This window comes from Eublepharis macularius, chromosome 4 (genome assembly GCF_028583425.1).
Source record: "Eublepharis macularius isolate TG4126 chromosome 4, MPM_Emac_v1.0, whole genome shotgun sequence".
Classification (NCBI taxonomy): domain Eukaryota; kingdom Metazoa; phylum Chordata; class Lepidosauria; order Squamata; family Eublepharidae; genus Eublepharis; species Eublepharis macularius.
Genome location: NC_072793.1, coordinates 184,668,718 through 184,682,556, shown reverse-complemented (window position 1 = coordinate 184,682,556; position 13,839 = coordinate 184,668,718). Strand labels below are relative to the sequence as shown.

General features: G+C 47.5%; 1 protein-coding gene and 1 pseudogene across 1 annotated transcript in view; both read left to right on the top strand.

The window, feature by feature from the left end:
* The window catches only part of LOC129328021 (zinc finger protein 208-like), a 255,638-nt pseudogene that overhangs the window by 114,785 nt on the left and 127,014 nt on the right, over window positions 1-13,839 (top strand).
* LOC129328489 (BOLA class I histocompatibility antigen, alpha chain BL3-7-like) overlaps window positions 1-13,839 on the top strand; it is a 33,857-nt gene that overhangs the window by 3,327 nt on the left and 16,691 nt on the right. Inside the window, exon 2 of the mRNA XM_054977590.1 lies at window positions 3,834-4,118. Within this exon, the coding sequence (XP_054833565.1) occupies window positions 3,834-4,118 (285 nt within the window). The remainder of the gene's footprint in view (window positions 1-3,833; window positions 4,119-13,839) is intronic.

The window sequence follows — 13,839 nt, the reverse complement described above, 5'->3', positions numbered from 1 at the left end:
CAGGCGATTTCGTGGCCCAGACTTGACTCAAGGGCCAATTCACTGGCCAAGCAGCCACTTTGGGAGCTGCAGTCCACGTGGGTGCCAGTCCATGACTGGTGCTTATCTTGTTGGGAGGAGGAGATGGGTATGGCTTGTGCCCATTGTGGCTTCCCAGACCCGTGTCTCAGCCAAGGGCACTGTCCACCCTGTTGGGCCCTGTTAGCTGTGGCACAGGAAGTGGCAAAAACATACCCAGCGCGCCTTCCCCCGGTGCAAGAGAACCTGAGATGTCTATGCAAGCTTCAGATATACCCATGATAAGCACATTCACAATGACAGTCATTGTTGATTTCCTGACTTAGCTAACTTTAACCGCTGTGGTGTCTGAGAAAACCGTTGTCTCAGTTCAGACCCAGAAGAATACAATTAATGATTAATTGTGTCACTTGAAGTCAAAAGGCTTCTCACAACCGTTGTCTCAGTTCATACCTAGAAGAATACAATTAATGATTGTGTTACTTGAAGTCAAAAGGTTTCTCACAACCAGTATTGGGAGCCAGTGCGGTGTGGTGGTCAAAGCGATGGACGAGGAAAAGGTGACCCAGGTTCAAATTCTGATTATGAAACTCACTTGTTGATCTCCGGTTTGTCCATCTTGCTTAGCTTAACCTGCCCCAAAGAGTCCTGGTGAGAGAAAAACAGGGAGAACCAGAAATTGGAAATTATCCCTGGTGGTTCTGATCGTGTAACCGTGTGTTAAGTGTGTGATGTGGGATCTAAATTTCAAAAGCATCTGTTGCAATAATAGTGCAGTCTAAGCATGCTGACTCAGAAGTAATTCCCTCTGTGCTCCCTAATAAGTATTTTTAGAATTGCACACTAAATTTGTTCCCCTTTAAGGCATTGTAAGACTCCCTTTATGTTTTCAGGAATCTGACAATCTGCCTGTCTGTCATGGCAGCCAAACTTTTCCACCAGAAGTTGAAGTGACCAGGATGGGGTGGAGTGCAAGCTTTCAGGCTCACCAGAACTCCTCTTCAGGGAGACATGTTTCAGGGCATGAGGTCTCTTTCCTAACAAACAGAACCGATCCAGCTCAAAACATTACAGTAAATAAAATGATATGTATCCCCTGGCTTTTGGGTTTGGATTTTGCTGGGGGCCAGTGTGGCTACCTGTGTCGGTGTTTCGATGGGATGGAAGCCCCCCCCACACACACACAGCTGGATAGACGGGGTCTTGAACGTGGTTTCCGGCTTCTTCCGGCTTGTGGCTGATCTTGCTCAAAAGGCTGAGCTGGTGGGAGAGATCATAGAGGAGCTGGGAAGCCACAAACTGTTCAAAGTTTGGGTGTATGGAGTTTGAAGTGGCTTCATGGGAGGTTTGAAGAAACCTTACTACCATTTGGATTTTTAAAGTGTGGCTGTCTTTGGGGGGGATCCTGGATGATGAATAGCTCAGCTGTCCATTGACACCATAAGATCAAGAAGCCCCCCCAGGCTCTGGCCTGACCCCAACCCCCCAAGTTCAGAATGTGTCCTCCACTGCAGGGGGGTGGTAGCCCAAGCTCAACAGGTTGGCAGGGTTTGCTAGGGACTCCAGTCCTGCTGTCCTACTGCAGATCAACATGGTTACCCACCTGAAACTATTCTTTGACTTGCGCGTTGGGGCAGGAGCTGCATTGCTTTCCCCTCTTCTGCAGCCTGCCTGAGAATCTGAGCAAAAAAGTCTGGCAACAGGAAGAGTCAATAGAAAATGAAGAAAGTGCCCTGAAATGCTGCCCTCCCCCAGTGCTACGTCTGAGCTCAGGGTGGAGTGCAGTGCCTGAGGTCTCTCTGTAACGGTTGATGTTTCCCTTATTTGGGGACTGGAGTGCCAACCATGGGAGGAAAGGTGAAGGAGTTGGAAGCTTCTTAGTTTAGGGGGGGGGAAACGGTGGGGGGGAGCAGATAGAGGTTTATAAAAGCATGCACATGGGAAAGAAAGTGAAGGGCCATTTTAGCTGTGGCACCAAACTGTGGCATTCCCTCCCCAGGGACATTAGTCTCCTCCCCCCCCCCCCCGCCCCGGTCAATTGCTGTCTTCCAGCAGTGGGTAAGGCCTTTTTTTGTTTCACCTGACATTTCTTCACTGATCCCTTCTCTTGCCTTATGTTTCAATTTGTGTCTTGTGTTTAATATATGTATTTGATGCTCAGTTTTATAATGGATTTCATGATGTATTTTTATTATACTGTTTTGTTGGCTGCCATGGTGGCCTTGATTGGGCAGAAAGGCAGGAGATAGATCTGTCTGTCTGTCCTATCCATCTATCACCTCAGTATCTGACCTGGTTCTTCCGAGCTCTGCCCATCTGGATCTTCTAACCAGGAATGCCGAACATCATGTGCCCACCCCCTTGGACATGCCCCCTTCCTGCTCATTGTCGTTACCATCATCTATTATTAGGCAGGGGAAACCTCTAGGCATGCCTGAACACTTTAATTCTGCCCTAGCACATGTCCCACATGAAATGCTCCTCCTTCACCCTGGGGGCAGAGAGGGAGGGGATCTTCTCTGGCTGTAGGGATGTTCTGGAAGAGTGGAGTGTCAAGCCCCTGAAGCGCTTGGCTGCAGGTGGTCCTGTCCCTTCTGGGCCGAAGATGTTGGCCACCTCTGATTAGAGAAAGGCAGGATGCAAATATGTTAAAACAAGTAAGGATGAAAACCTACCTCAGTCACTTTTGATTTTGTGGGGGGGAAGTCAGTCGTCCACTGTGGCAGGGCCTTTCCAGCGGTGTTGCCTTATTTATGGCTGTCCCTCTCTGCCGAGGTTTGCCAGGTAGTCCCTAGTTCCTAAATTGGTTTTGTTTAGCTTCTTTTTAATTCCCTTTCTTTTACCTCCTGACATTTTTGGCGGCCTGATTTCTATTTATAGCCACTGGTAGAAATGGCAGCATGGTGTGTGTCTTTGAATGTGAGAGAATTAGAGTTTCTCTACGTGAGATGTCTTAAATGAGCAAGTGAAGAGAGATGTAATGTTAGCCAAGAAGCTAAGTTTTAAAAGACAGACCGAAAGGCTTTGTCAATTTCACCTCTCTAGAGCAGGCAGAAATCACTCCTCAAAGGGTTTATTTGTTTCATCTTTGCCACCCCACAGAGGTGAAACTGATAGGGCCTTAGTGGAGCCTAAGAAGAAATAAACTTTCTGAGGAGCGAGCTACAACTTAGAGAAGTTAAATTGACAAATCTTCCCGTCTTTCAAAACTCGGCTTCCCAGCTAACATTGCATCTCCACTTGAGAGTCCTCCTGTAAGAGGCCTCCTTGTATAGAGAGACTGTATTTTTGGAGCCTGCAACCCCTAGCAGAAGCAACAGCAGCTTCTTAAGGTGATTTACTTTGTCCTTCCCACCAGGTGTACTTCACACCACCCACCCACTTGTGCAAAAGGAACTCTGGGACTTGTAGTTCTTAATATGAGAGACCTGAGAGGCCCAGCAGTTCAGAATGTGCCTTGAGGCTGCTGCTCTAATGCAGCTTCTGATTGGCTCCCCAAATCTCACAAGTTCTGGACAACAGATAAACGGAAATCTGCCGTAATTTCCTTAAACTACACGGAAAGGCAGAGTATAAATGCTTAAACAAACAAAATAAGTTTCTATAAATATCCTCAGGCATGAGCTCCAGTTCATCCTCAATTTTTTTCCTCGTGGTAGTGGGGGTTGCAGCCTGACCAGGCCCCTGTGGACCTCTGGGACCCAGTAGAGTATAGCCCCCATTGTGGGGGCCTGTGCAGAAGCCCTATTGCCACTGGAATGTATTTTGTTCTCCCTCCCCTTAACCTGCCCCCTTTTCTCTCCCCTCCCTTCCAGGTTCCTCCTCCTCACACTCCATGCGGAATTTCTACTCTGCTGTGTCTGAGCCCAGCCAGGGGCTGCCCCAGTTCATCGCTGTGGGCTACGTGGATGACCAGCCCATCGCTCGCTATGACAGCAACACCAAGAGGAAGGTGCCCGTAGTGCCCTGGATGAGGAAGGTGGAGCAGGATGACCCCCTGTACTGGCAGAGATACAGCCAGGTCTTGCAGGGCTGGGAGCAGCAGTTCAGAGTGGATCTGAGGACGCTGAGGGGCCGCTACAACCAGAACAGCAGCACAGGTGAGTGGACGGTAGGAGGGGCCAGCTGGGGCACTTTCTCCTCCTCACATTCCTCCCCAGGGCAACAAGAGAAGGAGGGACTGTGCCTCTGGAGGAAGGGGAAAGGAGGGAGGGTTCTCCCTGGAGGGAAGAAGCTCCTTTCCATTTGCACTTGCCGGAATCCAGTCTCTTCCCACCCCACCCCTACCCTTTGATGCCCACTAAAGCAGTTATTGGGGGAAGGGACTGAGGCAAACACACCTGTCCTTTGCCCAGAGGGGGGAGATCAGTAGCACAGCTGCCCAGATGTGGGGGATGGGGGCAGAATCTGTGGAGCTGGAATACAGACTTGCCCCTTGAAGGAGAGCACAGTCTAGAACAACACAATTCCCTTATCCTGGAATTCAAGGAAGGGGGGCTTTATGGAATCCCCTGAGCTGGAAAAGTGGGGTGAAGGGGGTGGGGCAATTCCCTCCCCCAGGCAATGGTGGGGAGAGGTGTTTCCTGCCTGATACTGGGAAGGAAGGAGGAATGGATGGGGGGGCTGCTTCTCCTGGGTGTGGAACTCCTTTTTTACTTCAGTAATTCTGGTGTGCCCCCCAGTGAGGTGACAATCCCTTAGCTTCAGTGGCAAAAGAAGGGCCTGCATCAGCACTGTGTGTGAGAAGATGGAGTAAAAGCTGACCCCCCCTCATTTGTTAGCAGCCTCCACCATGGGAGGAGGGGCCAGGGATATCATCCAGGAAGGTGGAATTGCATCCAGGGAGGAAACCAACGGGACAAAATAATGGGGTGGGCAGGTCTGTCCCCTCACGTCACTCTGCCCGTCAAACACGATTTCCTCCTATAAATATACCCCCCACTAATTCCAAGGGGCCTTGGTCTCTTCCTGTGCTGGAGGCTCCCTCAGAAGGAACAGTAGAGGTTGGGGGCTATTTTTGGTATCACCAACACTAGCCCAGACCCTCAAAGGGCCTGCAATATTCTTCACCAGAAGGGGAGGAGGGCTGTGGAGTGCAGTGAGACCTAGCTGTGAACTCCCCTCCCCAGTCTCTTAGCTGCAAGTGTTCTGCCCTTATATCATCTCCTGGAGTGTTCCTTCCTTAGAAGCACACACACGGACTCTTCTCTAGTCTCCAGGAGGAAATAAGGAGATCAAAGAATGGCTCTCTGAGGGAAAGAGCCCCCTCCTCCACATACACTTTGGGGGAGCTCCAAAGAGGGTGTGCAAGAGGGGAGCCGGCGGGGTAGAAATCTGGGGCAGGCTCCGGGCCTGGCTGAGGGGAGAGCAGTCTGGTTGCGCCCATAAGTGGTGATAGGGAGATTCATCTGCCCTGTTAGCTGTGAGGAGCTCTCCCCTCCCTCCTTTGACAGAGCAGAGCCCAGGAAAGATGGCGGAGGATGCCTCACACTGCTGGCATGGAGCTCTGGCAGGAGTGGCAACTGGGAGGCAGGGGGGCACCCCCAGGAAGAACTCAAGGGTAGCATCATGTTATTTAGGCTCCTGCTGATGAGGGGTCTCATAACCCCACAGGGAAGGGCTGCAGCAAGAAGCACAGGCTCCCAAATGAAACAAAAAGAGCCACAGGCAACACCCAGGGCAGGAGAGCAGAGCCTTGGCCAGCCAAACAGAAGGGGGTGGAATCCTAGAGACTAGGCCCAGGACGGCCCCAGGGGAGGAGGTCAGCGTCCCCAAGGCAGGTGGGCCCCAAAGGGCACCTGAGCCTTTTCACTTGAGCAGATGTGTGGTCAGGGGTGTAGCCCATCTCTTAGAGGTGGGGGCAGAGGCACAGAGACAACTTCTTGTTGTTTGATTTCACTCTCAAAAGGATAAAAACCAGATACCCAAAATATTTTCTATCATCTTAAACCAGTATGCCAGAATGAACGCATCTGCATTGGTCAGCTCAATCATCATCATCATCATCATCATCATCATCATCATCATCATAGTGTGTGTGTAAAGTGCTGCCAAGTCACAGCTGACTTGTGGCGACCCCTGCTGGGGCTTTCAAGGAAAGTGAGAGGCAGAGGTGGTTTGCCTTGGCCTTCCTCTGCAGAGTCTTCCTTGCTGGTCTCCCATCCAAGGACTGACCCTGCATAGCTTCTGAGATCTGATGAGATCAGGCTGTACCACACTGTCTCTCAAGACACACTACATACAACACAAAGGCAAAACCTGCCAAGAAAGATTAGTGGCAATTCTGTTCCGACAATGCTATCTATACGACACAATAACATCATTCACACTCTAGGGCTCATTCCCTGGCGTACTCTCCAATATGTGCTTCATGTGCTCCTATGTCAGCCCTAGATTTGCTTATGTTCTGTTTCAGCATTTCTTCAACTCTGTATTGGATTCTTACTAATGCTATGCCTTTGTGAACTTGTAATGATTTACCCTGTGGCATAGTTTATGGAAATGTCCTTGAAACTGACTACTAATCTCACACTGTGTAATCCACCTTGAGTCTCAGCGAGAAAGGTGGACCATAAATGACATTAATGAAATAAATACCATGCCACTTTCTCTCCTAATTAGTAATAACAACTGTGCTTATATACTGCTCCTCTAGACAGATTAGTGCCCACTCGGAGTGGTGAACAAAGTCAGTGTTGTTGTTATCCCCACAATACAGCTGGGGAGCTGGGGCTTAATTAATTAATTAACACCCTGCCTTTCTCCCCACTGGGGACCCTAAAGTGGCTTAATTTTCTCTCCTCCATTTCATCCTCACAACAACCTTATTAGGTAGGTTAATCTGAGTGTGTGTGACTGGCCCAAGTTCACCTAGTGAGATTCGAACCTGGGGCTCCCAGATCCTAGTGTGACACTCTAACCACTATACCACATTGGCTCCCTCAGTACTGTCATAGATATGTTGCATCACACACTTGTGTTTTTCAGAATTGCTCTCATCTTGGCCTCTCATTGCTCTCATCTCAGCACATCTCTGAGCCCGCTGAAGCGGGGACGGCAGAATATAAATGTAATAAATTAAATTAAATAGCCAGGAAATGTCTATTGTCAGGGTGGGGGTTCAAGGAAGGGCACCCCCAAATGACACAATGGCACAGTTCTCAGGGTCCTGACCAGGATGGCCCAAGCTGGCCTCATCAGATCTGTGAAGTTAAACTGGGTCCACCACGGATGGGAGACCACAAAGGAAGTCCAGGGTCGCTATGCAGAGGCAAGCAATGACAAACCTCCTTTCTTTATCTCTTGACTTGAAAACCCAGTGGGGGGAGGCTCATCATGAGTCAGCTGGGACTTGATGGCACTTTATGCGTGTACACATGCACAGTTCTCAGGGTCCATCTCATGAATGGGATGTGGTTTTGTGCCATTAGGAAGGAGGTAACCTTGGTTTGTTTGGACTTTCTGGACTCCGGCATCTTCAGGACAACTGCTAGAACATGTTTGCTTGGTGCATCTTGCTCTGTTCTCCGGACATTTACTCTTAAAAAAAAATGCTAGCAAACATAAAGACCGTCAACTGGCATGCAGCGCTGAAGGCACTGTTCTTTGGTCAGCTGCTACTGATGATAACACAAGTCCATTGCATTTGCAGCATGGGAATATCTACAAAAACAATTTTATTCCTGATGATCATTATTTACTGAAATATATCCCTGCCTTATCTCCTGAACATTTTTCCCATCACCTCCTTTGGGAGATCTTCCACAAAGTGGGGGCTATAACCAAGAAGGCACGGGGGGCTCTGGTTGATGCCAGGTGGTCATTCTTTAGTGGAACAGCAAGTGGCAGATTGAGAAGTATAGCTGGTGCACGAGAATATTTGGAAAGTGATTGTCCTTTGGATACGTGGGCTGAGAAGGGCCTTAAAGGTCATAAACAGCACCTTGAAATGGATTTGGAAACAAACTGGCAGCAAATGTAGCTGTTTTAAAATAACGTTCTCGTTGGCTGGCCTCTGACAGTAATTGGGTTGCTGCATTCTAGATCAGCTGCAATTTCCAGGTTGTCTCCAAGGGCAGCCCAACATAGAACATAGTATTGTAGCCAAGGGCCCCTTCATCGGTAAAAGAATGTGAAATAAAAATCCATCATGACTAACACACCTTTCACCACTAGAGGGCAGTGTAGGATCACTTTTCATAAATGGGACCTTTACGGTTCTTATTTTTATGTTGAAAAAACACTTTCTTAATCATAGATCCAGAGGAGTTAGCCGTGTTAGTCTGTAGTAGCAAAATCAAAAAGAGTCCAGTAGCACCTTTAAGACTAACCAATTTTATTGTAGCATAAGCTTTCGAGAATCAAGTTCTCTTCATCAGATGCATGATCCGAACTGGTCAAATACAGAAGAGGAAGGATGAGAGGGGAGAAAGAAGGGGACATAAATCACAAGGAGACAGAATGCAATTAGCGTGGAGGCAGTCAAAACATTCCTTTGCTTGGAAATGTAAACATCTCCTTTTGGTGTGCAGTCAGTTTGCCGTATTCATTTGTAGCAGTGAAAGTATCCAATTCCTATGTAGTATACGCCTTCGATGACCACAGCTCTCCCTGCCAGCTGCACACCAAAAGGAGATGTCTACATTTCCAAGCAAAGGAATGTTTTGACTGCCTCCACGCTAATTGCATTCTGTCTCCTTGTGATTTATGTCCCCTTCTTTCTCCCCTCTCATCCTTCCTCTTCTGTATTTGACCAGTTCGGATCATGCATCTGATGAAGAGAACTTGATTCTCGAAAGCTTATGCTACAATAAAATTGGTTAGTCTTAAAGGTGCTACTGGACTCTTTTTGATTTTATTAATCATAGTAATCTCATGATAAACATTAGGAAAAACACATTCTGCTTCAAAAATGACAATAACCTTAGCACTTACCTGCAAACAGTTCCGTTGTTTAAAAATTCAACAGAGTGCTGTGAATTTATTTTAAAAATATCTATGGGTACCAAGGTGGTGGTCATGATTATTGGCCAAAACTTCAGTATCAACACTTTAGCCAGAACCCCAAACAATTTTAGGTTTTGGGGACAGTCTTGAGGTTAACAGTCTTCACCTAGTCTTCCAAAACCTGGAAAAATTCAGACTGAGTTAGTGAAATCCATTCACTAAAAAAATCCATATTTGATAAAAGATGGAGGCCCTGGCCCATCTGGGAGAAACTGGCCTGAAATAACACACTGTTCTCAGTAAGCGCAATGCTGGGCAAAGAAATCCTGCTCTGAAGTAAGTTTGTGCACACAAATGCAAAAGAATTAAAGTTAGGCAAAATAGCATTAGCTGTCTGATTTCCCTCAAGCAGGAGTCTGTCAGACACACACACACACACACAGGTTGCTGCTCACAAATTTTTGAAGAACAAGATTGCAGGGGAGCCAGGCAGGAGGAAGAGGAGGAAGCTCTCGCGAGGGCAGTTGCTCTCCCCACCTGGCCTGCCTGTGCCGCCAGCATCTTGGCAGGTCTGAGGCACAGGGTGGGGTCTTTGGGTGGGTCCAAAGATTCACCTGCAGTCAGCAAGGGGCAGCCTCTTTGGCTGGGGAACTTGGAAGAACTTCAGGTATGCCCCCTCCCCTTCTCATGCAGCCCTTCCTCTGATACCCCCCCCCCCCATTCTAATTGCACAATTTTGCCTCTTAGCTCTTCAGCACCCCTTTCCTAAGTCAATGTTGTGGTGCCTATTTTTTTGTGTTTGCCGCTGGGACACTGAGAAATTTAATGGGGGAGATTGTGCTTGGTTAAGGACCACATGGAGCCTCCATTTCAATTCCACATCCAGCACTCAGCGAATGAGCATGGCGGTGCTAAGAGCTCCTGGCAGAGATTCAACTGAAGCCTTTCGCTTAATGTTGATGTTGTTAAATTTTGCTGGCCGTGAAAACGTCACCTGATTGCTCAGTAACCTCTCAGAGGCTGACCTGCTCCCTCCCTCAGGGATTCTGACCAATGAACGCACAGGCATTGAGAGGACTGACAAACCACTTTTTAAAAGTGTGAATGTTTAAATTTTAAATTGAAACACAAAAGTAAACACATGTACCATTAGTTGCAGGAAGCCATGTTGGTCTGTCACAGAATCCAAGAACAAAAGCCACGTAACACCTCGTAACGTTTGGCCCACTTCCTTCACCCCTGGTGTGTGACATCTACAAGGTCTCCTCCTGGTAATGCTCTGAAATGGCCCCTATGATGTGGCCTCCGTGACTTCCCCAGTCAGTGTTCCTAAAGGGTTTTTGCTCCCACCAAAGGCGCTCTTACTTTGTCCCACTTAGTTTAACCTAAAGAATAGGAAGGCTGAGTTCTATTTGCTAGAACAACAGAACAGCCAGGGCATGGGGGTGGCTGTGAGGTAAAAAGGGGGCATTTAGTCCAAACGAAACAGGTGTTTTATTTAAACTGAGTTTACTTAGAAGTACCTTAGGGTGATTCAAAAGAATGGTTTCATTAAGACTCCTCGTTTCCTGGTTGCAGTAGAGGTACGGGTCTACTTCCAATTTTTCTAAACACACATTTAGTGCAATCCTAAGCAAAGTTACTCCAATCTGAGCCTCTGGATTTCAGTGGGCTCAGACTGGAGTAACTCTGTTTAGGATTGCACTGTCTGTCACAAAGTCTTATTTCCCCCATTTGCCACTCGGGTTAATGCCCTCCACAAAGAAGAACACACAGACGCCTTCCCTTGGCCTCCAGCACCTTCCTTCTGACCCCAAACCCAGTTCCCTCGCCCCACCCCTACCCCCAGGGTGCAGCTACCATGCAGTCATATCACACTTCTCTCACCCATCCAGCCCCCCCCCCACTTTCTTACCTTAGAGGCACCCATTTTAAACCATAAGAAACATGCATTCCAAACCCCTCAGTAATTTGCAAAAATAAAACACAATATATTTACATAGCTAAACATCAAACACCCTTTAAGTCCAACTTGAACAACACAAAACAGTGCAGGTTTTGGGAGTCTGCTGAAACTGTTCATCTGGCTGGATGTCAAAAATAAAAAGTGAGGATGGGGGAGAGAGAGAGAGAGAGAGATTTCTGGCCATGATGGCAAGGCCTTTTGTGAGCATCCTGTGGAGAACACCAAGCAGGTGTAGATAAAATGGTGCCTTCTTCCATGTCCAAAAATAATCTATCCTGACGAAGGTGGGTAACTCAGCTCACATTCACTGCTTGCAATAATTCATAAAGAGAACGTGTTCAAAACAGTTTATCTTGCCCTTATTCAGGATAATTCCAGAGATTTGTTTAAACTGCAAACATCCCATCAATGTGCAGTAGAAGTAATAATGAGGGTTTCCTGAGAAAATATGAACTGAAAAACTTTCACGTGCCTAAATAAAAAGTGATCTGATTATAATACAGTATTTATTTTGACCTGTTTAGTAAATAAAATTTAACAAGGGCCTCGTCTTAATTTCGTGTCCCACCAGCAACATACTGGAGCTGCAACCCTCGATAGGGTGGGGTGGGGGCAGAGAGAACGTGTCTCAAATATGGCTGAAATGTTATATTTAAAGAAATTCAGTTTTATGTGGAAGTTCTTTGATTGGAATAATTCTTGTAAAAATTTAAAGACTTTCCTGTATATACTTTCCCCTCAATGAATCTGGATTGTTATTAAAATGTGAAGATAATTCGTAGCAGGAAGCTGTGTTGGTTTAGAACAGCAAGATTAGAGTCCAGTGGCACCTTAAAGCACCAGACAAGATTTTCAGGATGTAAGCTTTCGAGAGTCAAAGCTCACTTCGTCTGATAAAGGAATCGTAGACTCTCGAAAACGTATACCCTGAAAAGCTGGTTGGCCTTTAAGATAGTACTGGACTTGACTCTTATTAAAACATGAATGTACTCTCACACAGTTCCCAGGACAATCACCTCAAAAACATGAATTACATCTTGTGAGAGTGCCCAGCATGCCAGATATTGTATAGGCAATGCACCCAACTGCAGTTATTAATTTTATGGGGGGAAATCAATCTTTAGAAACAGAAACAATTCTGCAGAAGAGTAAAGCATAGGACATTTTTCTGCACCGTCTCTCTGACAAGATTTGAAAAACTGCTGACTACTTAAACCTTGCGCAGCCAGACAGCAGAGATTGCGGCTTGGTTCAAATTTGGTTTAAGAAGTCATATAGAAATCCTGCCAAAATATAAAAACTGGTGAAAGGAATATGGAATGCAATTAATTCCAGAAATAAGTATCTCTTTTAAAACGCTGTGGTTTGGCAGTTCTACCATAAACGACTAAAACCAGTGTTGTCATGTTCACATCTCCAACAACCATCTTCTGTGATTAAGTAGCTTTTCCTTACTTTATGCAGAATGTATAAATGTAAAGGCAGCAGAAAGGAAATAAAAGTCAGTCACCCTTCTTGGTTGAAGAAGGAGAGGCTCCTGCTGCTGGGTGAAACCAGGGTGCCTGGGCCCTAAGTGTGGAGGGCCTGGGAGGCAGCAGAAAGGAAATAAAAGCTGAACCTTCCCTCAGACCACCAGCCCCTTAAGGTAGAGTAGGGGACAGTGTGGTAGGGAAAGCAGACGGCGGTTCTCTTCAGTTTGATTTTCTGCCCTGTGAGTTCTGAACGGGGGGGTCTACCCCTATGTGTTGTGCCCTTACCTGCTTTGTATAGTGCTCTGTATATAGTTAATAACTTATACTTTTTTTGGAATATAAAGGACCTTGTGGTGCTCTGACTACATAAGCTCCCCCACTTGGCACGCTACAGGGAGGGAGGGAGCCCAGGAGAAACTGATCAGGCCAGACCTTGGTGGGTTGCCAGTTCTCCAGGGCCCACCCAATGATTGGGGAATTCACTTCCCAGAAGGGAAATTCAGCCAGAGGGGTCTCACTGCCCCTCAGTCAGGTGGTGTACAATTCAGTGAGTGGTGGCAGCGACGAAGAGGGTGAGCCACGCCCACCAGGGACGGTGGGAGGCGGATAGCGGGGCTAGCAGGCCATTGATGGCGGCTCAGTTGCCCGGACTGAGAGCCAGCGCCCGTTCTGCCACATCATCCTTGGGGGAAAGGCTGCTGCCAGGAGGAAAGCACAGGGTCCCAAATGAAACAAAAAAGAGCCAGGACCCCACAGCCAGCAACCAGGGCAGGAGAGCAGAGCCTCGCTCAGGCTAACAGAATGGGTGAAATCCAAGAGGCGAGGCCCCAAGGCCGCTGGACCCCAAAAGGCACCTGAGCCTCCTGACCTTTTATGCTTTTCACTTGAGCAGAGGCGTGGTCAGAGTAGTACCTCGTCTCTTGGAGGAGGGGACAGAGGCAATTTCTTGTTGGTGATTTCATCCTCAGAGGGACAAAAAGGCGATGCTTGTAGCATCTTCTAGTATCTCAGACCAGTATGCCAGAAACAGCACTTCTGCTTTGGCCAGCTTGCTTATTATTATTACCCTAATGGTAGAGGAATTTGAACCTGGAGCTCCCAGAGCCCAGTGTGACACTAACCACTACACCACACTGGCTCCCTCAAGACTGCCATAGCAGTGCCGTGTCAGACGTTCTTGTTTTTCAGATTTGCTCTCGTCTCGGCTTCTGGGCCGCTCTGATTTCTCAGCACGGAGCCAGGAAATGACTATCGTCAGGGTGGGGGTTCAAGGAAGGGCACCCCCGTATAACAGAATGGTACAGTTCTCAGGGCCCTGACCTGGATGGCCCAGGTTAACCTCATCTTGTCAGATCTGCAAAGCTAAACAGGGCCAGCCATGGTTAGTGTTTGTATGGGAAACCACCAAGGAAGTTCAGGGTTGCTGTGCAGAGGCAA